General features: G+C 51.5%; 1 protein-coding gene across 2 annotated transcripts in view; it reads left to right on the top strand.

Moving 5' to 3' along the window:
• ADCY3 (adenylate cyclase 3) overlaps positions 1-27,235 on the top strand; it is a 105,972-nt gene that overhangs the window by 59,649 nt on the left and 19,088 nt on the right. For both annotated transcript variants that reach the window (XM_021677049.2, XM_064363903.1), the window contains exons 4-8: positions 21,969-22,099; positions 22,661-22,772; positions 22,941-23,068; positions 24,597-24,755; positions 25,919-26,096. In XM_021677049.2, coding sequence (XP_021532724.1) covers positions 21,969-22,099; positions 22,661-22,772; positions 22,941-23,068; positions 24,597-24,755; positions 25,919-26,096 — 708 coding nt within the window. The remainder of the gene's footprint in view (positions 1-21,968; positions 22,100-22,660; positions 22,773-22,940; positions 23,069-24,596; positions 24,756-25,918; positions 26,097-27,235) is intronic.

Here is a 27,235-nt window from a genome sequence, read left to right as displayed (position 1 = left end):
GTGGTGCGATCTCAACTCATAACTTCTGCCTCCTAGGTTTAAGCTATGCTCCTGTCTCAGCCTCCCGAGTAGCTAGGACCACAGGCGTGCACCGCCACACCTGGCTAATTTTTGTATTTTTAGTAGAGATGAGGTTTCGCCATGTTGGCCAAGCTGGTCTCAAACTTCTGACCTCAAGTGATCTGCTTGCCTTGGCCTTCCAAAGTGCTGGGATGACAGGCATGAGCCACTGCGCCCAGCCTCATGTAGAGTTTCAAATAATTTATACTCCACCAGCAATGAGTGAGAGTACACTTAGGCACTTAGGTCTTCCTTATTTATCTAGAAAATACCTCCATGCTTTTGGAAACCCTCCCTGAAGGATTCCTGTTAGAAAACCCCAGCCCCAGGGAACTGGCTTTGAGGCGGGAGTGACATCCTGTGACCTGTTTCCTGCCTTAGCCTCATTTGGCTCAAGCCACAGCCTGGTAAACTGAAGTTTGCAAGAGTTCCTTTGCTTTCTTGGCCTACATTGTATAATATTTGGCAAGAATATACAATTATAAAGAAAATAAAAAGAGGCCAGCACAGTGCCTCACGCCTGTAATCCTAGCACTTTGGGAGGCTGAAGCAGAAGGACTGCTTGAGGCCAAGAGTTCAAGACCAACCTGGCCAACGTGGTGAGACCCCATCTCTAAAATAAATAAATAAAAAAGACTGACAGATTCTGTATTAGTCAGGGTTCTCTAGAAGGACAGAACTAATGGAATAGATACATATTCCATATACATACACATATATATGTATGTATATGTAAAGGGGAGATTACTAAGTATTAACGCACACGATCACAAGGTCCCACAATAGGCCGTCTGCAGGTTGAAGAGCAAGTACAGCCAGTCTGAATTTCAAAACTGAAGAACTTGGAGAAGCATCCAGCACAGGAGAAAGATATAGGCGGGGGGACTAGGCCAGTCTCTCTTTTCACATTTTTCTGCCTGTTTATAGTCTAGTGAATTGGCCACTGATTAGATTGTGACCACCCAGATTGAGGGTGGGTCTGTCTTTCCCAGCCCTCTCACTCAAATGTTAAAGCAACCCCCTCACAGGTACATCCAGGATCAGTACTGTGTATCCTTCAGTTCAATCAAGTTGACACTCAGTATTAACCATCACAGAGGCCTATTCCTTCAGGCCTTTTTTTTTTTTTTTTTTGGTCCCAATATTTGAGAGTGTCCTCGCCGTGTTTTATCCTGATTAAAAGATTGTAACCCCTTCATCTCGTATAGCATAGCAGCCAGGAACCAAGTACCCGAGTCTCTGCCTGTTTCCTATGGCATGAGGGGAGGTGGATGTTCAGTGGTTATTAGCACAGCATCTGGACATAGCCGCTCAAACTGTCTACCATCATACGATTGTTGGATAAAATTTTGAAGGCATAGGAAAGTAGAAGAGACCAGCAAAACTCCCTTAATCTGGGAGTCTCTTTGAAAAACAATTTTAAAAAACTATTATGGTATTATAAATTAGGTTTGTAGCTAGAAAAACTCAGGTTTGCTTGATTTTTTTTTTTTTTTTTCTTTTTTATAGAAGTAAAATGCACATGAACTAAAACCCCTTCAAAGCGATTTAGTACACTCACAATGTTGTGCCGCCACCACCTCTAGCTGGTTCACAACATCTTTACCTGAAAGAAAACCTGGGACCTGAGTTTGATACTTGTTTTTTGTTTTTGTTTTTGAGATGGAGTCTCACTCTGTTGCCCAGGCTGGAGTACAGCAGCACAATCTCGGCTCTCTGCAACCTCTACCTCCCAGGTTCAAGCAATTCTCCTTCGTCAGCCTCCCAAGTAGCTGGAATTACAGGTGCTGGCCACTGTGCCTGGCTAATTTTTGTGTTTAGAGACGGGGTTTTGCCATATTGGCCAGGCTGGTCTCAGACTCCTGACAGGTGATCTACCTGTCTCAGCCTTCCAAAGTGTTAGGATTACAGGCATGAGCCACCGAGCCGGGCCCCGAACTTAATTTTTAAAACCAGATAGAAAGGGACCTGGTGAGCTCTGGACAGGCCTTGCACGTGAGAACACGAGACCCAGACCCTAGCACGCTCCCACCGTCCTATGCTCGTCCTCACCTTGTGTTGGACACCAGAGTCTGTACTAGGGGTTGGTGGGATGGGGGAGGATGCCCCCGCTGGCCGTTTTGGACCTGGATTTGCATCCACTGCCTCTGCCACCCTGGCTTTCTCTGTGTGGTGTTGGCATTTCCCCTCTCTGGCCTTCAGTTTAATTTTCTGAAAATATGGGATTAAAAATAATACCATTGTCAGGGGCTAGTTTGTGAATCACATGAAATGTAATTACGTGGTCTAAAAACGTGCTCTAAAATCCATGAAGCCCTTTGGGGCTCCGAGCTGCCGTCATGCTGCTCCCCAGCCCCTGGGGAGGCACCGGCTGGAGTCAGGGCTGTCACATGGGATGGGAGCTGGCTGGGGCCCGTCCCCTTCTCTGTTCCAGCCAGGACAGAGGTCCCTCCTGAGGCACTGGGGCTGACGTTGAGAGTGGTGTGGGCTCTGGGCTGATTTGACGTTTCAGGAACATCAGCTGACGGGTCTTCAGAGCTGAGTGCAGGCCAGGGCAGAGGCGGTATGACCCCGTCTCCCTTTCCTCCTGTGAAAGCCCCTCACGAGAATAAAAATGAGATAATGGATGGAAAAATACTTCGGAAAGGGCCGCAGACAGTTCTGGTAGGAAAGGAAACAGAACCTGGTTTGCACGTGGCTCCAAAGAGCCATTTGAGGTCAGTGTCACGGCAGGCCATCCCTTACTTACACGTGTGCTTAGTGTCTTTAAGAAAATTCTTTATTTAAAAAAATTGAGTGTCGCCTACAAAAAAAATTACTATTCTACCCTCTGCAAAAAAAGGGGCCTCCTTCCAGAATCGAGTGCTCAGGGTCCGTGTCTCACTTTTTATTTGGTCAGGTGCTCTTATCTTGTTTTTGTTGTTATTGTTTGTTTTGGTTTTTCTTGAGATGGAGTCTCTGTTGCCCAGGCTGGAGTGCAGTGGCGTGATCTCGGCACTGCAACCTCCGCCTCACAGGTTCAAGCAATTCTCCTGCCTCAGCCCCCAGAGTAGCTGGGACTATAGGCTTGTGTCGATAGGGTTTCTCCATGTTGGCCAGGCTGGTCTCGAACTTCTGACATCAAGTGATCTGCCCACCTCAGCCTCCCCAAGTGCTGGGTTTACAGGCATGAGCCACCGTGCCCAGCCATTTATCTTGTTTTCTAAGCTGCCTTAAGAGTGTGTGGCCGAAGGGAAGCACTGACCACATGGCTGTCCCAGCAGGGGTCTCCTCGCTGGGCCTCATCTTCTTCCACTGCTGTGAAGTGAGGTGGAGGGATGTGCCAGTGACCTGAGCCCACTCTCTCTGTGGCTGTTCCCCTAGGAGGTTATACCTTCTATTATGAAGATGACCAGCCTCCTGCTAATGACAATCAACTCCCGGATGGCTGGGCAGCCAGCCACCGTCCAGGAGGGCGAACCAGCACAGCCCCTCAAGCAGAGGCATCCCTTTCTGCCTCTTCACCAGGTGCGCATGTCCAAGTGTCAATGGGTATATTGAGGCAACAGAGCATTTGAGTAACGCAAGGGTCTCAGATTCCAATGACTTTACTGCTTTAACCTCTCTGGCTCCAGCCTCCTGCACAGAGGTAGTGAGGCCTGCCCTGCCTTGTGGATTTGGAGCTCTCTGGCTGCAGCCCTGGCATGTGAAGCACCCTCTTTGCATCTGCCAAGCACGTATCTGACTTGGTAGGCCGTGCCATGGCGCGTCCCTGTGGCGCGGGGCCGCCGGGATGCACGCTGGCCTTGGTCCAGCCTCCCTGCTCTGTGGGCATGTGAGCGTAGAGCAGGAGGCCCAGAGGAAAGAAGTGGAGTTGTTTGTCTTTATTACCTCGTGACCGCGCTCCAGGGGTTAGTTGGGGACCTTGAGGGTTGCTAAGCACCCCAGCTGCCACCTGGCAACAGGCAGCACCCAGAAAACCCACTCAGCTCACACCTGCTGCCAGGTGGAGCTGTAGAACTGAGCCCCTCTGACTTGTACTCGGAATCACTTCCCAGGGATCGGAACATGGCTGAGTGAGGGTGTGGGGGGTTGGAGGGAGGACAGGGACAGGCTTGTGCTTCCTTCAGACACAGCCTGCGCCGTCAGCTGGCCCTGTGCCTGGACCTCCCTCAGGGAGGAGAGGACTGTCCACAGTGCCCACCCTCAGACAGGAGGCTGCAGCCGGGGCACATGGAGAGAGAAGCCAGGGCGGACTGCACGGGGTCTAGGGTGGAAAGCCATCCCTGTCTTCACCCATGGACCCCTGGGGAGTTGGCTGAGGTGGTCGCTGGGTGGGCTTCCATTCAACTCTTGGGGACTGCACAGACAGCACAGCTGCCTCTCCCCACCTCTCCTTCTGCTGTTACCCACGCACAGGGTCACCTGTGACTAGGGATGGGGTTTTTCCTTTGTGCCAGTCTTACAAGGAAGAACTCCCCACTGACCACGAGCATCGGGCTCCCCTCTTGGGAGCTGTGGAGCTTGGGATGCTGGGAGGCTGCCATTTCCTAAGCTCGGATTTGATCTCTTGCTTTTCTGAATGTCCCTCCTCTGTGACCTTTCCCCAAGCCTGGTCACTGTTCCCCTCGAGACCTTTTGCTATGCGGACAAGGAGTCATCAACCCTGAGCCCTGTTCTGATGGGCACTTGGCAGGGGAGAGGGGAATCGGGGCCAGAAGCCAGTCGCCTCTTGGCCTGGGGTTGGGCTTTTAGTGCCAAGCCCTATCGTGCCACTGTTATCCTGGCAACAGTGAGGTTGGGGCTGGGGGACCAATAAGTGGGAAGAGGAGACGAGGCTGGTGTCAAGGAGGAGGGTTATGCCTCTGCCTCTCCATAGATGCTCTCCGTCATGATATTCTCAGCATGTAATATAATGGATCAAACCCATCGTCTGTTTCACAGACACAGACATGTCCCACTCCCAACACCAGCCTTGCATTGTACTCACTATCGTAACTTCTTCACAGAACCACCCGCAGAGATATCTAAATATTTTTAGGTTTTCTTTTGGCCTCAAGTGCCTCTCAGTGTGAGAAAAGCCAGGTGCATCCCCCGTGACGTGGAGTGGGCATTGGTCCTTCGGTTTCAACTCCTACCTCTTGCATGTCACAGAATGTTTTTCAACATTCCAGGACTTAGCAAAACAGATCCACATTTTAGATAATGCAGATGATGAACGCACAGAAAACAGGTTGTCCTAAAGCCAGTGCTGGGTTCCTGGTGGCAGTGGGAGGACGCTGGCCTTGTCGGGATGGACCCAAGCAGAGCTGGTGAGGACGGCACTGTTGATGGCCCGTGCGTGGCTGTGTGGCCTCTGACCTGGGCTCTGCTGGGCTCCGGCAGGTCTTGAGCCTTTGCCACATCCTCCAGCAGAATTTTTCTCCAAACAGTTGTAGAATTGCTGGAGAGTTGTAGAATTGTCCACTGTGGCCAGTGTTGTGGTGCATTCTCTGTTTATTTGGCTGTAAGAATGAAGTTTTGTTAGTAATCATAAGTGTAGTTTTATTGAGCGTTTACTTTGCGCTAGGCCCTGGATAGTGTTTTTATTGGATTGTTTCATTTAATGAGATATCTCTTTTACTAGCTGGCACTTCCTCCCGGCTCTATTTGGGATATGTGTTAACATGAAGAATCAGTTAGGTAATCCTTGAACCACAGCTGGCCTGCGGGTATCTGTTTTGTTTGACCTTCCCAGAGAGTTAACATTTTCTAATATTTAAAAATTTGTGTACTCTACGTAAAAGCCTGTATTTCTGACTCGCTTAGAAATTGGAAAGATCTGGTAACGAAGGCTGTGAGTAAGACTTGCATTCACATTCTAGCTAGGTCGCTTAGCTAAGTTCTTATCCCCTCTTGAACCCGGGAGTTCAAGATCAGACATGGCAAGACCTTATCTCTACAAAAAATTAAAAATATACATATCCAGGCATGGTGGCGTGTACCTATAGTTCCAGCTACTTGGGAGGCTGAGGCAGGAGGATCACTGGAGGCCAGGAGATTAAGGTGCAGTGAGCCGTGATTGCACTTCAGCACTCCAGCCTGGGAGACAGTGAGACCCTGTCTCTTAAAAAAAAGAATGATCAGACCACAGGCATTTCAGGCACTGGGGATATATATAGTTGTGAGCAGAACAGATTCTGGCACAGGTGACACACTGAACAGACATGCTATGTCAGGAGCTGGGAAGGGCTGTGGAGAGAAACGAAGCAGAGGAAGGAGCTTAGGGAGTGCTGCGGGTAAAGGTGGAAATTTTGTCTATTTAATTTTCTTGGGCCTTTATGCCCAGGGTGGTACTGAGCTGCTGCATCTGGGTCAAGGACAGAAGCAGTTGGTGTTTGCTTCTGCCGCAGACATTGCAAGCGCGGTTCCCACCAATCACAGATACGAGCCTTCCGCATCCTTCTCGACACCGGGCTCCAGGCAGCTGCTCTCTGCCAATCAGAGTTGGCACAGCACTTGTTACTACAGAGTCCTAGAGCTGCGCTGTTCAATATGGTAGCCACTTGTCATGTGTAGCTATTTAATTAAATTTGGTTAAAATAAAAATACATAAAGTCAGTCTTTCAGTAGCACTGGCCATATTTCATGTGCTCAATAGCTAAATGTGGCTGGTGGCTACCATACTGGACCGCAAAGATACAGAGCATTTCTGTGAGTGCAGGAAGTTCTGTTAGCACTATTCTAGAGGATGGTGGCTTGGCCCTTGGGCCAGGTCTCCTAGTTGACAGCTCATTAACTCACCAAACCTCTAAGGAGTACCAGCTCTTTGCCAAATATTCATGGTGAGGGCTCCAGGTACCACACACATGACCATCTTTGGGGCCAGTGTGCTGTCTCCTGAGACTGACGTTACCTTGGCCCACACAGTGGCCCCTGTCTCTAGGGACTGCACCTGAGGCCAGGCCAGTGACCAGAAGTCCCACATGTTCATCGTCCCCTCTCCCGCTCTGGCAGGGTGAGAGCTCTGGGCTGACCCTGGGTCTGTGTGATTTCCGCACTGTTGCAGATGACATGGCCTGGTGGCTCGTTAGTCTGGCTCCACCAACACTGAGATTAAATGTGGCCCTGCTTCTCTTGGGGCCTGTCAATCTGGGGACACTGGCCTGGTGCCTGTTCTCATGCTGGAGGTCTTGTTTCCAAATATGCTGATTTTTAAAGTTATGCCCCTCCTCCCTCCTCTAAATTCCCACAGCATTTGGCTGAAGATGCGAAGCACTCCTACTCTGGGGGACCAGTCACTCCCATGCATGACCATCGCCCCACCGTCCAAGCTCTTTGGAGTACTATTTGCCTTTGACCTGCCCAGCATTTAGCTCGGGGACATGTATAGACGACGAGTGACTGTTCTTCAAGTCACTGAGGTTGTGAACATGTCTCTTGGGTAGGGGCAGCACACGTGGGCCCCCTAGTCTAAATGGCAGCAGCATTGGAGTTTCCAGATTTCACACATTGTGGTCCTTCGCCCTTTATCAGGGAGAGGTGAGCTGTTTAGGCTCTGGCCTCCCAAGGTTACTAGGCCTGGTCCTTCTTCATTTCCTGCCTCCCACAGCCACCTCTGCTCAGGTAGTCAGGCCATTATGGACACTCTGGTGGGATCCAGCTTCCAAAGTGGACACTCTAAGAATCTGGATGAATTAGGACCAGAACAGACTGGTTTGTGAAGTATCTGTGGGTGTGCTCACAGCCTATGATAGGTTACAGTGACATGCATTTGTTGTGTGTACTTAAGCACATGGCACTTAGGACACACATGGACACACCCACCCCACAGACAAGCAGACTTCCTACACATACCTCATGCAGACACTGCCGGCAGTGGACATGTACATCCAGATGCATGTATGTACATGTGCAACTGCTCGCATGTGGACACACACATATACACATACACACACACACTCTCTCACACACATGCACTCCCAGCCACCTGGGCACTGTTGGTCTCTTTCCACTTCACTGTCTCCCTCTTATAAGGATGCTGGAGAAACTTAGCATCTCACCAGCCAACCTCATTTATCCAAATCCCTCCTGGCCTCCTTGCTGTAATTAACTCCTGACTGCCTCATCAGAGCCTCAGCTATAACAGCTCAGAGGCCCCTGGGAGCAGTGCTGGCTGGCTCTTTCCATCTCAGTCCTGAGCCAGTGCGAAGCAAGGTCTGGCATGACTCACCCCTGAGTAGAAGGGGGGCTTGGCTGGTTTCTTCTTGGAGCCCTGTGGAGGCCATGCTGACAGACCGCCCTGGCCGGGGAGGCAGGGGACTCGCAGCCCACCTGAGCAGCTCAACAAATCTGCTCTCAGCCGAGATCCCAGTCCAGGAGTCCAGTATCTCCCCAGGCCCCTCCCAGCCCTCCACCCCACTGCAGGCCTGCACATTGCCCAGGGCAGGCCTGGGTGCTTCTCCCCAGGATCTGGGCAGGCTCTTGCTTTATCCAGGAAACCTACTAGGAACTTCTAGGGCTTGTTGTTTTCCTCTGGACTTTGATTCTTTTCCCAGAGAGGGTTAGGGCCTTGACTTGTATTACCATGTTGTATTTTTAGGATAACCATTAAGGACTTGCAGGGCTAAGGAGACGGAGAGACTTTACCCTCCTTCCTCTCTGTGCAGAGCTGCATCTCGGCACCCAGGCCTCAGCATCCAGGGTTTGGCCATGTCCCGCTCCTCCGGGCCAGGCTTCCACCTGTGCTCAGCTCCTCCTGTGGTCTCTTTTCTCAGTTTCTGGGAATGGGAGTTCACCACCTCTCAGGGCAGCACATTCTTTGAAGTGATTGACTCTCGAACTGTTTGACTCTTTAAAAATTCTCCCTTCTCTGAAAGCAGCACTCTGTTCCCCAGCAGCCTTTCCTCATTAGCTTTCTCTCTTGGGGCCTCCAAAGCAAGTCTTGTCCATTTTCTACACAACAGCTTTCCTCAGACTTAAAGACCGCTCTGTGATCACACAGAACCCCCTGTCCTCCAGGCTGATTCCCAGCCCCTCAGCATCGGCCCACCCTCGGATGCTGGGACTCAGGCTCCCTCACCCCGTGGTCATTCCGTGATGAAGCCCTAGGTGATTGGTTTCTTCCTAAGGTTGGGGCGGGGGTCCTGGGGCTAAGAACCAGCCTGGTTGAGCTGGACCAGGGCTCTTATTTTCTGTCACACAGCACAGAGCCACGAGGCTTGTTCAGGAAGCTACTTTATGCTGGGAATTCATTTTATTTTAATTTTTTGAGGGGGACAGTCTTGCTCTGTTGCCCAGGCTGAAGTGCTGTGGCATGATCTCAGCTCACTGCAACCTCTCCCTCCCTGGTTCAGGCGATTCTCATGCTTCAGCCTCTTAAGTAGCTAGTACTACAGGTGCCTGCCAACCACGCTTGGCTAATTTTTGTATTTTTATTAGGGACAGGGTTTCACCATGTAGGCCAGGCTGATCTTGAACTCCTGACCTCAAGTGATCTGTCTGCCTTGGCCTCCGAAAGTGCTGGGATTACAGGCATGAGCCACCATGCCTGGCCTGAGAATTCATTTAAAATCTAACAGCATCTCAAATGGTAGCTGTCCCCCCTCTACCCCTGGTAATATTGGTACACTGTGCCCCTCCCACTCTGTTCTCCTGCAGTTGTTTTTCATTTTGGGGATTCAAGTAGAGACTCTGACCTCTGTCCCTTCTGAATTTCATTCATCCTGTACAATTCACCAGATCACCACAGAGCAAAAGCCACATGAGCCACTTGTCCCATGACATGCCGGCCACACATTTCTAAATACAGCCTCCATGTCTTCAGAGAAGTTCTCCTTCTGGAATGATTTACACTTTAAACAAAGAAAGAGGCCTAAGAGACACCCATTTTGTAGGTGAGGAACCAAGCCCCTGGGGTGAAGTGCTTGCTCAGGCCTGGGGGCCTTTGCAGCAGAACCCCAGATCAGTGAGCTTTGCTTTACCCCCCAAAACCCCTGGGTGATGTGGCTGCTCCTCTGAAGATGTTATGATTTGAAACTTGCTTTGTTTCTTCAGCAAAGCCACCTTTGGCATTTGCTGAAGAAGTCATTACTATCTTCATATCTGTTGCCTCAACCTCAGTGGACACTTTACCAAGGCAGCCGGCAGTCCATTTCTGTGAGGAGAACCCACCTGGAGGGGCTGCCTGATTCCCAAGCTGGGGCAGCATGGAGCCCTGAGGAGGGTGTCGAGACACAGGGTCAGAGCCACACACTCAGGGCCTCACTGTGTTACAAAACACCAGGGGTTCAGTCTGGGTCCGGCTGCTTGCACAGAAAGCCAATCACTGTGACAGCAAGTATTGCCGAGGAGGAAGGCTTTAATTGGGTGCTGCACTAGAGGAGATGGGTACTCAGTCTCCAATCCATCTCCCTATCCTAAATCTGGGGTTTATAAAGCAGGGAAGAAATGGAACAATGTATAAGAAAGCAGGAATGAGAGGTCCTGAGTCTCATTGTCTGGTTGTGGTGATCTGGTTGGTAAGTTTCAGTTATTTGATACTTCTTTTTGAGAGGCCTGAAGGTCCTTTCCTGAGGAAGGAACTCAGATAAAACAAATATAAGTTTCAAGCTTTAAGACAGAGGGATCAATTTCCATGTTTACTTTAAAGAACAGTATATGGGACCTATTGGAAAAGTTTCAACCGATGTTCCTGGGCACTGGGAGGACCATAACATCTGTAGCAGAACAACATGAATGCAGGTGAGAGAACTGGGGTGGGAAGAACATGAAAACCCATCCCAGGAGTCTCAGAGCGCTGGTTTCAGGGTTCAGGGCCTGGTACTATCCCTTTGGGACATGCAACAGACAACTTCATCTCTCCGTCCCTAGGTTTTGTCACCTGCAAGATTGAGACAGTATTGTACATATATGATAATACAGGGTTGATGCAGTTTTAGCAAAGAAGAGGAACAATTTTGACTGTGGGTGGACAGTGTCTGTCACCTTGTGGGTGCTGTGTTCATGAGAGCTACAGAGTGAAGCCAGCCCAGGGTGAAATTCTGTCACTTGGTTCCCCAGGAGGGCCACTGCCTTCCCCTAACCCAGTTTTGGCTGTGGGACTGTGGATCTCCTTGCTTCGTGCCTGGTCATAGGTTCTGCCTTCTCAGGTTATTTCCAGGCTGACCAGGAAGTCAGGAGCCAAGCCCAAAGGCCTTGAGGGATATTCCCTTTCTAAGAAAACTGTGATCCTTCCAGAGAAGCCGAGGTCAGGGCTAGGATCGCAGCTGGAGGCAACAGGAAGTTCCATGTTTATTTTCAGTTTAAAAAGTGTTTTAAAAACAACCACCAGCACCATAGAGCAACTTTGAAAAACATTTAAGGTTTTCCCTGAATTCGGTCCCCCCAGTTAAATGAGTCTTTTCTCTTTGCATTTATTCCTTGGCCTTTATTTATATGCACACAGGGATCCCAGCATCACCTTCATGGAATACAATTTTATCCTGCTCTTCTCTCTGTCACTTTATTGTTGCAATGATAAACTATACTGTTGTTTCATTATGGTCATTCTTAAGGTTGTAGAATCTTTCATCCAGAGGATGTGTCCATTTAATCAGTCGCTTGCTGGGCATTTGGGCTACTTGCAGGTTTTCTACAAGTGTTAAGTCACGCTGCAATGCAGATCATCTTCTACATATATCTTTTTTACTTCTGTTGGATTTTGGGGGATAAATTCTCAGAAGAGCTTTTAATGGGTCAAAGGCTCGGAACATTTTTATGACTCTCAAAACATATAGCACCTGCTGCCTTTGGAAGAGCAAGCTCTGCCTCCATGCTGGGGAGACCAAACCACATCGATCAGCCCTGGGACCCTGAGCAGTCCTGGGCTGCTATGGATGGCCTCTCCCCTGCACCCCTGTCCCCCGCTGTGGGACACATTTGACAAGTCACCGGGATCTCAGCCTCCTTCCTTCCCCAGGGACACAAATGAAAGGGTGTTGGAGTCTTTAGCCAGGCCCTGGAATGGTAATAGGGGATCTTCTGTGTGTGTGTGAGCATTCTAGAAGGTCCGAAGCTAGCACCACACAGTCATGAAGGGGGCCAGGATCTGGGAATGGGTTTAGAACCCCTGAAACTCGAAGGGCAAACAAGGTCAGCGCCAATAGAGAGGCACCAACAAAGTGGGTATCAGTGAGGAAGGAGGAAGAGGCACCCCTGGGCCGGGGCCAGGGCCTTTCTGGAGAGGTGACATGTGAGGTAGGTGTTGAAGGTGTGGGGAGGGAGGGACATTCCACAGAGAGTGATGCCAGAAGCAGGGGATGGGGTGGGGGGCAGGTACCAAGAAAAGGAGATAGTCTAGCTCGTCTACCCCGAAGGGCCACAAGGAGAGCAGTGGGGGATAGCATTAGAAAGGTCAGTGGCGTGGTGAGGGGGGCCGGGGCTCCACTGAGGGTGCTGGGCGCCGGTGTCGCACAGCTTAGAGGACATCCAGACACTGTGCCGAAGGCAGACTGAATCAGAGGAGCTGGCTAGCACCTGGGAGACACGTTCAGAGGCGGTCGCCAGAGGCCCCGAGGCTTGGGGGATGGCAGCTGGCGGAGGGGACTCTCCCTCCTGTGGGCCTTGGCCTCCGGGACCCTCCTCCTCCTCTCCCCGCTGTAGGTTCCATGTCTCCTTTCTTCTGCACATGCTGCTGTCTTGTTTAAGACCCGTCTTTTTACAGAATGACTCCAGGTGGACTGTCCACCTGCTTCACTTTTCGAGGTTGACTCCAAGGTTTCCTTCCACAAACCACACCGGGAATTGGCAGCCTTAATTTACAGCCATAGCTCCCTTCTTGTTATTTATTTATTTTTTTGATACACACACACACATGCACACACACACACACACACAGAAATATTTTACAGACAATAAAAACTGGAATATTTAATGACATGAGAAGGGACATACGTAAACTTACTGAAAAAAGATGCTCTTAAGCAATATATGCACTTTGATTCTGTAATTACTAAAATAAAACTATATGTATATATAGATATTTATACAAGAATGCATCTGCATATATTAACTTTAATTCTAGATAGTACAGCTATGGGTGATTTTAATTTTATTTTTATTTACCTGCATTTTCCAAAGTTGTATAGTAAAAATGAATTACTTTTTTTTTTTTATGAGAGAAAGAGAAATAAAAAGGGGGAGAGAGAACAGGAGTCTTGCTCTATTGCGCGGGCTGGAATGCAATCTAAAAATAGGTATTAAAAACCTCTTTTATGCCGATAACTGTGCTTAACAACGGAGACAGGAAGGAAGAAGGGAAGAAAATAACAAACAGCCAACCAATATTTCATTTAAGTCTGTGAGATGCTATGCAAATGCTGAAGAGTGATTTATTTCCAGTTATATGGTCACTTTCAAAATAGGTGTAATATGATACTGAGAGAATGTATGTTCTGTGGACCTGGGGTGGAGAATTCTATAAATACTCACTAAGTTTACTTATTCCAGGTCTAAGTTCAAATCATAGATGTCCCTATTAATTTTCTATGTTGTTGATCCGTCGAATATTAACAATGTGGTGTCAAAATCTAGTCCAGGTCTCTTTATAAATCATTAAGAACTTGTCTTATGTATCTGGGTGCTCCTGTATTGGGTGCATATATATTTATAATCATTAACTCCTGTTGTTGCATTGATCATTTTACCATTATGTAATGTCCTTCTTTGTTTCTTTTAGTCTTTGTTACTATTAAAGTCTATTTTGCGAGGGACGAAAGTTAAAACTCCTGGTTTTTTTTTTTTTGGCTCTCCATTTAATTGGTGACTCTTCCTCCATCCCTTTGTTTTGAGTCTTTGTATATCGTTGCTTATGAAATAGATCTGGATACAGCGTACCAATGGGTTTTGACTTTTTATTCAATTTACCTGTCTGTGTCTTTGATTGGGGCATTTAATCCATTTAAATTTAGAATTAATATTAGTATTTGTGAGTTCAATATTGTCATTTAATGCTAGCTGGCTATTTTGCCCATTAGTTGATGTAGATTCTTCATTATAGAGATACTCTTTACATTTTGGTAAGTTTTGGGGATGACTGATACTGGTTGTTCCTTTCTGTGTGTAGTGCTTCTTTCAGAAGCTCTTGTAAAGCAGGCTAGGTGGTGATGAAATTTCCGAGTGCTTGCTTGTTCGCAAAAAATTTTCTTTTTCCTTTGCTTATGAAGCTTAGTTTGGCAGGATATGAGATTCTGGGTTGAAAATTCTTTTCTTTGAGAATATTGAATATTGACCCCCACTCTCTTCTAGTTTGTAGGGTTTCTGGTGAGAGGTCTACTCTGAGTCTGATAGGCGTCCCTTTATGGGTAACGTGACCTTTCTCTCTAGCTGCCCTTAGAATTTTCTCCTTTATTTCAACCCTAGTGAATCTAGCGATTATGTGTCTTGGAGTTGCTCTACTTGAGGAATATCTTTGTGGTGTTCTCTGGATTAGCTGGAGTTGAGTATTGTCCTGCCTTACTAGGTTAGGAAAGTTTTCCTGAATAATACCTGAAGAATATTTTCCAACTTGGATTCATTCTCTTCATGACATTCAGGTATACCTATCAATCATAGATTAGGTCTTTTCACATAGTCTCATATTTCTTGGAGACTTTGCTCATTCCTTTTTACTCTTTCTTCTCTAATCTTGTCTTCTCGTTTCATTAAGTTGGTCTTCGACCTCTGATATCCTTTCTTCTGCTTGATCAATTCGACTGTTAAAACCTGTGCATACTTAGTGAAGTTCTCGTATCGTGTTCTTCAGTTCCATTAATTCACTTCTATTCCTCTCTAAGTTGTCTATTCTCGTTAGCATTTCGTCAAACCTTTTTTCAAAGTTCTTAGTTTCTTTACTTTGGGCTAGAACATGTTCTTTTAGCTCACTAAAGTTCCTTATTATCCCCTTTCTGAAGCCTAAATCTGTTAATGGAATGCACTCGTTCTCCATCAGGCCTTGTTCTCTTGTTGATGAGGAACTGTGATCCCTGTAGAGGGAGAGGCATTCTGATCTTGGGTATTCTCAGCCTTTTTACGCTGGTTTCTTCCCATCATTGTGAGTTTATCCACCTGTCGTCTTTGTAATTGCCTACTTTCAAATTAGGTCTCTGAGTGGACGTCCAACTTGTTGATTCCCAGCACCGAAATCTGAGCAACCCACTGCGCCAGCCAAAACAGCGGTATTAAGATTCGTGGTGCTTTTCTGCCTGGGAATCCAGTCTGGCTTCCCTCTTGAGTCCCTTCTTCAATCAGGTAAATGGGCAACTCTGCCTTCCCAGACCTCCAAACGTCAACCAAAAGGGGACCCAGTCCCGTTTACTCTGCATCAAGAACTGCCGCGCCGGCCACAAGAGTCACGCTGGTGACCCGTGGGGCTCCTCCGCTGGGAATCTTCTGGTCCGTGGGTAACAAAAATTCATCTGAAAGTGTGGCATCCTCTCATTCTGTGTGCTTTCTCTGGGAGCTACAATCCCAAGCTACTAGTGATCAGCCATCTTGGATCTCTCTCCATGAATTCCCTTCTTGTTATTTTCAAGATTGACAGTCATTGATTTTCTGCTTTCAGAATTCGTATGTGCTCTTAGCAAAGGTGATGGAAATACATAATGGAAAACATGGAAATTCCCCCCGTCCCACCCCCAGAGAGAAGCTCACAGCTGTTTCGCTGATGTGGCCCTTCTGAGGTGCCTGTTTTGGGCTCCAGGGCTGCCCTGGTTTTGTGCCTTTGCTGTCCCTTTGTTCTGGGTTGGTAGACAGTTTCAGAGACCTGAGCCTTGCCTGGAGGAGGCCCAGCGGGGTCTGGAGGGAACCAGGATTGTGGTCAGGGGCATGGAGCTCCCACAGGACTGGGTTGCACTCTGGGTCCCCAAGGTTCCAAGGGAGCCTGAAGAAGCTTTTCTGAAGGGACAGAGCTCTGAGGTAGAGCCAGGAGGGCAGAAAAAGCCTGTGTGGGCTGTGGCTGCTGGAACCATGGCATGCAGTTGGGAGGGAGTCCAGCATGGTGCCGCGACATTCCTAAACCTCATGTGCCACGCCCCTCCTGCCTGCATACCTGACCGGGCCTCCCCACACACCGCTGCGCTCTCCTTCCCCAAGCAGCAGCCTGAATGCACATGTGGCCGGGGGTGCTGAGACTCAAATGGAAGGCAGGACCCTTCCTTGTGTCCCTTTCATTGTCCCACCTACAGTAAGTCAAGCTCACGAGGTCAGGCTGAGCAACCCAGAGGGTTTGTGCCGATCCTGTCACATCTCACTGAAACTCAACCTAAACACTCTGGCCAACTTTGAAGCCCAGAGGAGAACACTAGGCTCTATCTTTCTGAGCCACCTGCTGTCTCCACACCCTCAGTCACACTTCATAGCATGTGACAGTAGGAGCAGCTAGACTACACTGAGCACTTCCTGTGGAACAGCGCTGTTCTCAGTGCTTGCCGGCAATGAATCACGTGGCGCCCCTGCTTTCCTGCCCAGGAAACCAAGGCACTGGGAGGTTTAGAAGCCTACCTGATAGCCACAGTGAGGACGGGCAGGGCTGGGGCTGAGCCAGGCCAGCACCCATCATCCCGACAGCAGCATCCTCCTGCCCCGTGAGCCTCAAGCACACCTGAGCAGCACACTCCAGTATGGTGGGACCCCTGGGATTACTAAGCAGAGAAACCCACCCCAGTGGACACTGCCTCCCACCCACCTCTAGACTCCTCAGCTCAGCCTGCCCCTCAGGACTCTAGCAGCTGTCTCCCTTAAGAGGCTGTCCTCAAGAACTGGTGGGGCCCCATCACTGGCTTTTCTTGAAAACCTCCCAGAGGCTCATCTCTTCTGCAAGCCAAGAGCTTTTTCTACCATATCTGTTTAGTTAGGTTCCAAGAGGGGTCCTCGGGTCCCGCCCAGCACGCCTCCACCCGTTTCTTTGCATCGGGCATCCTCTTGCCACACCCGATGGGCAGAGAGGGGAATTTCCAAACACCAAGTTTGCCTAAGTTGCTCTTTCTGGGCTCAGGGCCTGGGAGAACCAGGTGCTACCTCCCGGGCTTAGGTGGAGCCAGGGCAGGGCACGCAGTGGGGTTACTTTGGTTTCTCATTACTGTGCTGTAATGCCATGCTTGTGGTTCTTAACAGTGCAGAGACATCACTGTGGAAATGGAAGAATAAGAGTATATTAGTCCATTTTCACCCTTCTGGTAAATACATACCCAAGATTGGGAAGAAAAAGAGGTTTAATTGGACTTACAGTTCCATATGGCTAGGGAGGCATCAGAATCACAGCAGGAAGTGAAAGGCACTTCTTACATGGTGGTGGCAAGAGAAAATGAGCAGGGAGCAAAAGCGGAAACCCCTGATAAACCCACCAGATCTCGTGAGACTTCCTATCCATGAGAATAGCACGGGAAAATTGGCCCCCAGGATTCAATTACCTCCTCCTGAGTCCCTCCCACAACACATGAGAATTCTGGGAGATACAATTCAAATTGAGACTTTGAGTGGGGACACCAGCCAAACCATGTAATTCCATCCCTGGCCCATCCAAATCTCATGTCCTCATGTTTCAAAACCAACCACACCCTCTCAATAGTCCCCCAAAGTCTTATTTCAGCATTAACCCAAAAATCCATCTAAAGGCTCATCTGAGACAAGGCAAGTCCCTTCTGCCTATTAGCCTGTAAAATCAAAAGCAAACTAGTTACTTCCTAGATACAGTGGAGGGTACAGGTATTGGGTAAATATAGCCATTCCAAATGGAAGAAATTGGCCAAAACAAAGGGGTTACAGGCCCCATAAAAGTTTGAAATCCATCAGGGTAGTCAAATTTTAAAGCTCCAAAATGATCTCCTTTGACTCCAGGTCTCACATCCAGGTCACACTGATGCAAGAGGTGGGTTCCCATGGTCTTGGGCAGCTCCACCCCTGTGGCTTTGCAGGGTACAGTCTCCCTCCTGGAAGCTTTCATGGGCCAGCACTGAGTGTCTGCAACTTTTCCAGGTACACAGTGCAAGCTGTCAGTGGATCTACCATTCTGGGGTCTGGAGGATAGTGGCCCTCTTCTCACAGCTCTATTAGGCAGTGCCCTAGTAGGAACTCTGTGTGGGGGCTCCAACCCCACATTTCCCTTCTGCACTGCCCTGGCAGAGGTTCTCCATGAGGGCCCCGCCTCTGCAGCAAACTTTTGCCTGGGCATCCAGGCATTTCCATACATCTTCTGAAACATAGACAAAGGTTTCCAAACTCCAGTTCTTGACTTCTGTGTACTCACAGGCTCAACAACACGTGGAAGCTGCCAAGGTTTGAGGCTTCCACCCTCTGAAGCCACACAGCCCAAGCTCTACATTGGCCCTTTTCAGCCATGGCTAGAGTTGCTGTGACACAGGGCACCAAGTCCCTAGGCTGCACACAGCATGGGCACCCTGGGCCCAGCCCATGAAGCCACTTTTTCCTCCTAAACCTCAGGTCCTATGATGGGAGGGGCTGCTGTGAAATCTCTGACATGCCCTGGAGACATTTTCACCATGTCTTGGTGATTAACATTGTGTTCACCGTGACTTATGCAAATTTCTGCAGCCAGCTTGAATTCTCCTCAGAAAATGGGATTTTCTTTTCTATTGCATAGTCAGGCTGCAAATTTTCCAAATTTTTATGCTGTTTCCCTTTTAAAACTGAATGCCTTTAACAGCACCCAAGCCATGTCTTGAATGTTTTGCTGCTTAGAAATTTCTTTCACCAGATTCTGTAAATCATCTCTCAAGTTCAAAGTTCCACAAATCTTTAAGGCAGGGGCAAAATGCCACCAGTCTCTTTGCTAAAACATAACAGTCACCTTTGCTCCAGCTCCCAACAAGACAATAAGAGACCACCTCAGCCTGGACCTTACTGTTCATATCACTATCACCATTTTTGTCAAAGCCATTCAACAAGTCACTAGGAGGTTTCAGACTTACCCACAGTTTTCTGTCTTCTTCTGAGCCCTCCAAACTGTTTCAGCCTCTCCCTGTTACCCAGTTCCAAAGTCACTTCAGCATTTTCAGCTATCTTTTTAGCAATGTGCCACTCTACTGGTACCAGTTTACTGTATTAGTTCATATTCATGCTGATGATAAAGACATACCCGAGACTGTGAAGAAAAAGTGGTTTAATTGAACTTACAGTTCCACATGGCCGGGGAGGCCTCGGAATCATGGTGGGAGGCGAAAGGCACATCTGACATGGTGGGAGCAAGAGAAAATGAGCAAGAAGCAAAAGCAGAAACCCCTGATAAACTCATCAGATCTCGTGAGACTATCACGAGAATAGCACAGGAAAGACGGAACCCCATGATTCAGTTACCTTCCCCTGGGTCCCTCCTACAACATGGGGGAATTCTGGGAGATACAGTTCAAGTTGAGATTTGGGTGGAGACACAGCCAAACCACATCAAAGAGCAAAACCACTGTAACCACTTCACGCAAGGGCCAGTGCCAGGCATCCTCACCTTGTCCTGATGGTGTGATTCCCTCCAAGAAAGGTGATATATTCTCCCCATGAAGCCACAGAGTGCAGAAGTCAGGGACCCCCATGTGGTGGGATAGGGGAGCAGGGGGCCTCACCCTGTAACAGAGCTGATTGTCCCAGGGGAGGCCTTTGGTTTACCAGGAGCTGCTGGCCTGAGTACAACAGCAGGCTCTGGGGACCTCTTGGCAGCTCCATGCAGAGGAGAGGAGTTGAGGCTTCACCTCCTTCTCCTGCCGTGGAGCAGGTGCATCTGACATGCAGGGTGATCTGGCCTCTCCTAGGCCTCCGGGACCCTGAACACAGCAGAGTCGGAGCAGTGGGGCCCACTCTCCCACCCAGGCCTCAGCAGGAGGCGAGGTCCCTGGCTCCTGCCCCTGTGGCCTGGGGCCTGCAGCTGTCCAGTCAGGCTAGGTGCTGAGGACCAAGCCACTAGTTCTTGGTTTTCTGGCCACCCTGGATCCAGGGTGGCAATGTCCGGGGCCTGTACTCTAGTCACAGAGCTCCTGGGGGTCCCGAGCCCCGGCCCACACACTCCTCACCTTTCAGCAGCCGACCCTCTGGCAGCACTGGCCTGGCCGCCCGGAAGCACGCCACCCTGAGGGTCCGCAGCCACCTGCCCTCCAGCCCCAGCTCTGCCCTCTGGTTCCCCAGCCTCCCCCTGTGCCGGCTGCAGTTTCATTTGTATCTTGGCCCTGCGCTGGACATGCTTTCTCTAGTCACGTCCTCACCATGAGCCACTGTCCTCCTGCCCCCCTGGCCTCTTACGCTTTCCATCCTGCAAAACCTCAACTGGAGGCTCTCCCCCAAGTGCACCCCACCGTCCTTCATCAGATGCCATCATCACCCTCCTCCCCTCAGTGGGGGACGGGGGCAGTGCTCCCCTCTTGACCGGCTCCCTTTTGGGCCTCCCGCCCCTGGCTTTGCCTCCGCATCACCATGTTCTGTCCCTGGTCTCCTCTCGCTTCTTTCCCTGCCCTCATCTAACCCGTGGCTTCCGGGGAGGATGGTTCAGGCTCTGCCTCTCCCGAGCGCTGCCTGCAGGAGCCCGCACAGAGGCCCTGTGGTGCCTCAGAACCAGACCCTTTGCCCTTGCATCTGCCGCTCCTCCTCTGTTCCCTGTTCCAGAGACGGGCACTGTCCCTCCAGAGGCCCAAGCTATAGACCGATCTGACGAGAGCCACAGAGTAAATATTTTCAGCTCTGTGGACCACACGGTCTCCGTTGCATCTACCCTGCTCTGCCATTGGAGCGTTAAGAGCCAGAGACAATATATCAACAAATGAGCATGGCTGGATGCTGGGAAAACTTGATGAAAACAGGATGGCTTGTGCACAGGAGTTCAAGACCAGCTTGGACAACAGGGCAAGACCCTGTCTCTACAATAAAATGTAAAAATTAGCCGAGTGTGGTGATGTGTGCCTGTACTCCCAGCTACTCGGGAGGCTGAGGTGGGAGGATCGCTTGAGCCCAGGGGGTTGAGGTTGCCATGAGCCATGTTTACACCACTGAGCTCCAGCCTGGGCAACAGAGCGAGACCCTGTCTTAAAAAAAAAACAACAAAACAAAACAAAAAAAAATGGCAGCAGCAGTCGCATTGGACCCGCAGGCCACTGTTTGCTGACCCTGATCTAAACATGCCCAGCTTTCAAGCCACGTTTTTGTTTTTACCTCCACGAAATCCATGCGGGTCCCTGGTGTGCTTTGTGTGCATCTGGGCCTTGTGTACATGGCTGCCTCCGATGGGAGTGCTCTCGGCTTCGTGTCTTCGGCTCGGCCAAGGCTCCTTTAGGAAGGCCTCCTTGATGCCTCTTCCCCGGCCGACCTCGGTCCTGCTTCTCTCTTGTGCAGTCCTCTGCTCTCTTCTTTCTGGGCACGAAAATTGTGGGCCGCACTGCGCTGCGTTGGGCGTGCTTACCTGTGTCCCATGAGGCCCTCCGCTCTCCAAGGTGGATGCTCTTGCTGGGTTTGTGTCACTGGTGCCTCGTGTGGCGCCTGGTCTGCAGTCAGCCTTCGATCAGGTCAAAGTGGAGTTTCATGAGCGATGGATCTGTGACCATGGTGGGTGGCTGAGGCAGCTCAGCAGGGCTCCTGCCAGGAGGGCTCACAGAGCTGCAGCCCACGCAGGACTATGGCTCAACCCATGCGTGGCTCTGTGCTCAACTTCTTGTGGCACAAGGATGCTGAGCACAGAGCCACGTGTGGGTTGCTTCACTGCGCTTCTGACTCGCCTCAGTGCTCAGAAGGGGCCGTCACCGCCCTAAGCCTGGTCAGGGCCAGAAGTTGCCTGTCCCAGACCCCGTGCTGCTCCCGAGGCAGGTCTGTGAGGTCCCTCTGGAGGGCAGTGTGGTTCCTGGCTCACGTTTCTTATCAGGATTGGGGTGTTTCTTCCCAGAAGTATCTGAACTTTCCCCTGACAGGCCCTGCCTTTGCCTCTGACCCTCTGCTGCCCCTCACAGGAGAACCTCATGCTTTCCATCCTGCCCAAGCACGTGGCCGACGAGATGCTGAAAGACATGAAGAAGGACGAGAGCCAGAAGGACCAGCAGCAGTTCAACACCATGTACATGTACCGCCACGAGAACGTCAGGTGCGCCTGCCCGGGGCGCGGGCCCTACGGCAGAGCACGCTGCGCAGGGATGCGTCTTTGCGGGACCCATGGGGTGCTGTGGGCTTTGAGAGGTTTCCAGGGACTAGAAGTGAGGCTCCCCATGGCACCCATCAGTCCGCAGGTGTTTTAGCTACAGTGCGCTCTAGGCAGCCTGGTCCCACCCCGTCATAGAACACACATCACCCAGAGCAGGGAAGGGACTCCTGTGAGCTCACCCAGCTGTTCAGGGCCAGCACTGGGGCACAAGCCCTGATCTGCAATTCGAGGAGGAAAGGTAGGTTCAGCCCAGCAGGAGCGGGAAAGTGTGGGGTGGTCCCCGGGCAACCCGGGGAAGGAGGCTGCAGGGGGACGTCCACTAGGGCAAGTGCAGTGTCAGAGCCCTGATTTTACCTGGAGGGACCAGGGTCTCACTGCATGGGGATGAGTGAGGACCTTCTCCCACCCTGATCCCAGCTGCCCCGTGGACTGGGGAGGGGCTGATGGTGGAGTGGGGCGTGCCTGGCCACCTGGAGCCTCACCCTACGGTCCCTTCTCCTGCAGCATCCTCTTTGCTGACATTGTGGGCTTCACCCAGCTGTCTTCTGCCTGCAGTGCCCAGGAGCTCGTGAAGCTGCTTAACGAGCTCTTTGCCCGCTTTGACAAGCTGGCAGCCGTAAGTCCCTGGCCCTGCCTGGCGCTCTAGCAGGGCCTGCCCTCATGGCCTGTGCCTGGCCCCCACCCCCAGCCCCATGGTTTTCTCCCACTGGCCTTCCTCTGCTTTCTCGGCCACTCCCCCATCGCCGAGGTGGGCTCTAGCACAGGCCAGGCCGTCCCCTTTCAGAAATACCACCAGCTGCGGATTAAGATCCTGGGTGACTGCTACTACTGCATCTGCGGCCTGCCTGACTACCGGGAGGACCACGCTGTCTGCTCCATCCTCATGGGGCTCGCCATGGTGGAGGCCATCTCGTAAGTGGGGAGGCTCCCAGAGCAAGGGGCCCCCACCCTGGGCCCAGGGAGAAGCAGGTCCTCTGCGCTGGCTGAGGGCCATGGGTGGGGGGGGTCTCTGGCGGCGGAAACTGCAGCCGCTGGGACACAGTGCTGGTTGATGGGTGGCGCAGGTCCCCGCTCTGGAAGCTGGGACAGGGCTTACCCTCCTCACAGCCCAGGGAACCTGCGAGGCTTCCCCAGCCGGTCACACTTTTCCAGCGTTAGCACACGTATTTTCTTTTTGCTGGAAGTTGCAGTTGTGAAATTCCTCACGCCTCACACTTGCTGGGACCCCCACAGGTGCTCTCCATCACTCCTCCATGTTTTCTCACCATGACCCCTGGAGGCATTGCCAACCCATTTCATGATGCAGTGACTGTGAGCCCTGGCACAGGGGCTCAGGGATGGGGCTGGAGCCCCCCAGCCTGTGCTGCAGCCTAGGCTGTGAGGGGCAAACTCTCCTGCCTCACTGTCCCCACTCTTGGCTTTGCTCCAAGTGGGCTTGCAGCTCTCAGATGGGCGGTCCCTCTGGTTGACTTCCAGCCTCTGGGGGACCCGGGGTGACACCACGCACCTACGCAGAAAAGGAAGCCCCTGCCAAGACCCCTCCCCAACAGGATGGAATCCAGGAAGTTGTACGCTCTTTGCCACCTTCTCCAAGGGGTCAGCTTTGTATTTTTACCATCTTCCAGGTTAAACACCCTCTAGTATTGCCCTGGAAAGAAAGCAATGTGGCCTTTACCCCAGGGACAGTAGTCCAGGATTAGAAAAGCTAACCTCCTCTCCCAGACCTGGCAGACATATTCAGAGAAGGGCTGTTCACAGTTATTTTGTCCACCTCTGTGTCTGCAGCACCTTGAATGTGCCTGGCACATACTCGACGCTCAGTGAAATATTAACTGCACGAACAAATAAAAGAGTGGTCGGGCTAGGTGCAGTGGCTCACGCCTGTAATCCCAGCACTTTGGGAGGCTGAGGCGGGTGGATCACCAGGTCAGGAGTTGGAGACCATCTTGGCCAACGTAGTGAAACCATATCTAAAATAGAAAAGTTAGCTGGGCGTGGTGGCGGGTACCTGTAATCCCAGCTACTCGGGAGCCTGAGGCAAGAGAATCACTTGAACATGGAAGGTGGAGATTGCGCCACTGCACTCCAGCCTGGGTGACAGAGCGAGACTCCATCTCAATTTAAATAATAAAAAAAAAAGAGTGATCAGCAGAGAGACACTGGAGGACCCTTGGGAAGCGGGGGATAGGGAGGAGAGTCGCTCGGTGCCTCCGTCCTGCTGGCCTGTGGTGCCTGACTCTGGGCTGGTCCTGGTCTGCCTCCCAACACCATGGGTTACTCGGCTTCAGTGCAGGAGGAAAGCTGTGGAGAGCTTGCCATGCCCCCTCTCATGGAGGGGAAGAGGCCCACAGTGAATTTCTCCTGCAGGGGCAGGGGCAGGGGCAGCAGGCTGCCTCGAGAGGTCCACGCCCTGACGCTCCTTCCTGTGTGTACCTGGCAGGTATGTGCGGGAGAAGACCAAGACTGGAGTGGACATGCGTGTGGGGGTACACACGGGCACCGTGCTGGGGGGCGTCCTGGGCCAGAAGCGCTGGCAGTACGATGTGTGGTCGACCGACGTCACTGTAGCCAACAAGATGGAGGCCGGCGGCATCCCTGGGTGAGTGCCCTTCCAAGGGGACAGGTCTCAGGACTGGGGAGGGGACCATCCCCTCCACCCTGCAGGGCTGCGGCCCTGATGAGGGACAGGGGCCTCAGAGACAGTCCCTCCACCACCCCTGGGACAGCGTTCCCCTTGTCCTGCTGCTGCCCTGGCTGAGGCCATTCTGACCTGCCCTGGAGTGAAGCCTTTTAGGGCCTGATGTTTGATGTGGTGTCTCCTGCCTGGACCCTGCAGTAGCCTGTCTCCTGTCCCCTTTACCCACTAAGGGGGCTGCCCTAGCTCTCCTGATGCCAGAGCCCAGGTGTCCCCTAAGGGCGTGTAGTGAGCAGTCATCAGCTAACGGGCTCAGAGGCATTGCTTTGCAGGTCGCAGTGCGATTGCACGTCTTACATGAGCTCCTGCACAGGGTCAGTGAGTCATGGAGGCCCTGCCTTTACCAGGGCCAGGCTGAGGGAGGATCAGCCCAGCCTTCCCACCTGGGCCAGGGAGCTGCCTTCAGTGGCATTTAGGATTCTTGCCCTCAGTGGTGACTCTTCAGAAACGGGTTTTATTATCCCTTGGCAGCAGGGGTGGCGACTGAGAATCATGCAAGGTGGGGGATAATTGGATCTCGTGGCTCAGACCTGTAATCCCAGCACTTTCGGAGGCTGAGGTGGGTGGATCATCTGAGGTCAAGAGTTCGAGACTAGTCTGACCAACATGGCAAAACCCCATCTCTACTAAAAATACAAAATTAGGTGGGCATGGTGGTGCGCACTTGTAATCCCAGCTACTCTGGAGGCTGAGGCAGGAGAATTGCTTAGAACCTGGGAGGCAGAAGTTGCAATGAGCCGAGATTGCACTTGGGCCTGGGTGACAGAGCAAGACTCTATCTCAGGGGGAAAAAAAAATCCTTTATCACATTTGATATGGGTCACAGCCCATGAAGAAAGACTGTACTCCTGTGTTTTGGCTCCAGCACCGGGGCTGAGAGGGAAGTAGGTGCCACGTGGCCCACACAGCTAGTCAGTGGCAGAACCGCCTCCACTTGGCCTCTGCCCCACGTGCCCGAGAGACACAGGGCGGAGCAGCAGCTAGTGCGGCCGTGGTCCGTGGACTGTCCCCTGGGGTGTGAGGGCCGCCTCTGGCCGGCGCTCAGGGCCCCTCTCTCTGCAATCCAGGCGCGTGCACATCTCCCAGAGCACCATGGACTGCCTGAAAGGAGAGTTTGATGTGGAGCCAGGCGATGGGGGCAGCCGCTGTGATTACCTAGATGAGAAGGGCATCGAAACCTACCTCGTCATTGCCTCCAAGCCAGAGGTGAAGAAAACAGCCACCCAGAATGGCCTCAATGGCTCGGTGAGTCCCCCGCCCCACCCTCGGACTAGGGGGTTGGAAAGGAAGAGATTAAGGAAAGGTTGCAGAATAGTTGGCAGGACCAGCAGTGGCTGGCTGTGTGCAGTGAGCGGCGGGCTGGTGCTGATTTCTGGAGGAGATGGTGAGTGTAATTCATGGCAAGTTGCAAGGGAGGTGACTGTAGCATGTCCTGAGACCACGTCCAGAAGGGAGCCCCTGGAGACGTGTCGGTGGCGCCCAAGAGAGCAACCGGGCTGGGGATCAGGGTCTCCCGCACGGTGGGAGTGAAGCCACAGAAGTGACGCGGATGCCCAGGGAGACAGGCTCAGAGAGGAGGGTGGGGGTGGGGGGGGTGGATGGGTCAGGGAGAAGGAAGACCAAGGCCAGGAAGGTTTCCTGAGTCGGAAATGAGGAAGGAATCAGATAGAAGCAATAGAGCAGGGGTGCCTGGTCTGTTGGCTTCCCTGGGTCGCATTGGAAGAATTGTCTTGGGCCAAACATAAAATACTGCGGGTTGAACTAAGGTTGCAATGGAGCATCCTGTGGGCCCACCCTCTGGTCTGGTCGCTGTGAGGGGTCCCCCAAATATCTGCAGGTCTGAAGCATTCAGCAGCCTCCCCATGTCTGTTCACTAGCCCCCAAACACCTCCTGTCAGTCTGATTAGAAACCAAGAGCAGCTGTGGCAGAAGCGGACCCCTTTACCATCCCCGCTGAATCCGGAGGTCGCTTCGTTCCTTGTAGTCTCTGATACAAAACCCTTCCCTCCAGTTATGAGAGTCCATCTCACGAGACTTGGAACTGAGGAGCTTGGTGGCTGTCAGGGAAGTCACGTCATTTGAGACTGCTCCGTGGCTGAGGCTTTGCCTAATTACAGCTAAGCCAAGCCCACTCTGGCGAGGCTACAGGAGTGGTGGCTGACACTCCCTGTTGATACCAACCTTGACGTCATTCTCATCCAGTGTCATTTTAAAGGCCGTCCCTGACAACTCCCAAATTTGTATCTCCAGCCCGAGCGGCTTCCCTGCACTCAACATACAGCCACTTGTAAGTCTCCATTTGTACATAGAATAGGCATCTTAAATGCCACCTGTGCAGAGTGCCTGCCCTCCTCCCCACTCCAAAACCTGCTCTCCCTCGCTCT

The sequence above is a fragment of the Aotus nancymaae genome, unplaced genomic scaffold, assembly GCF_030222135.1.
Source record: "Aotus nancymaae isolate 86718 unplaced genomic scaffold, 86718_ANA_hifiasm-v0.15.2.pri h1tg000057l, whole genome shotgun sequence".
NCBI classification, from domain to species: Eukaryota; Metazoa; Chordata; class Mammalia; order Primates; family Aotidae; genus Aotus; species Aotus nancymaae.
This window is presented reverse-complemented; position numbering and strand designations above follow the sequence as displayed.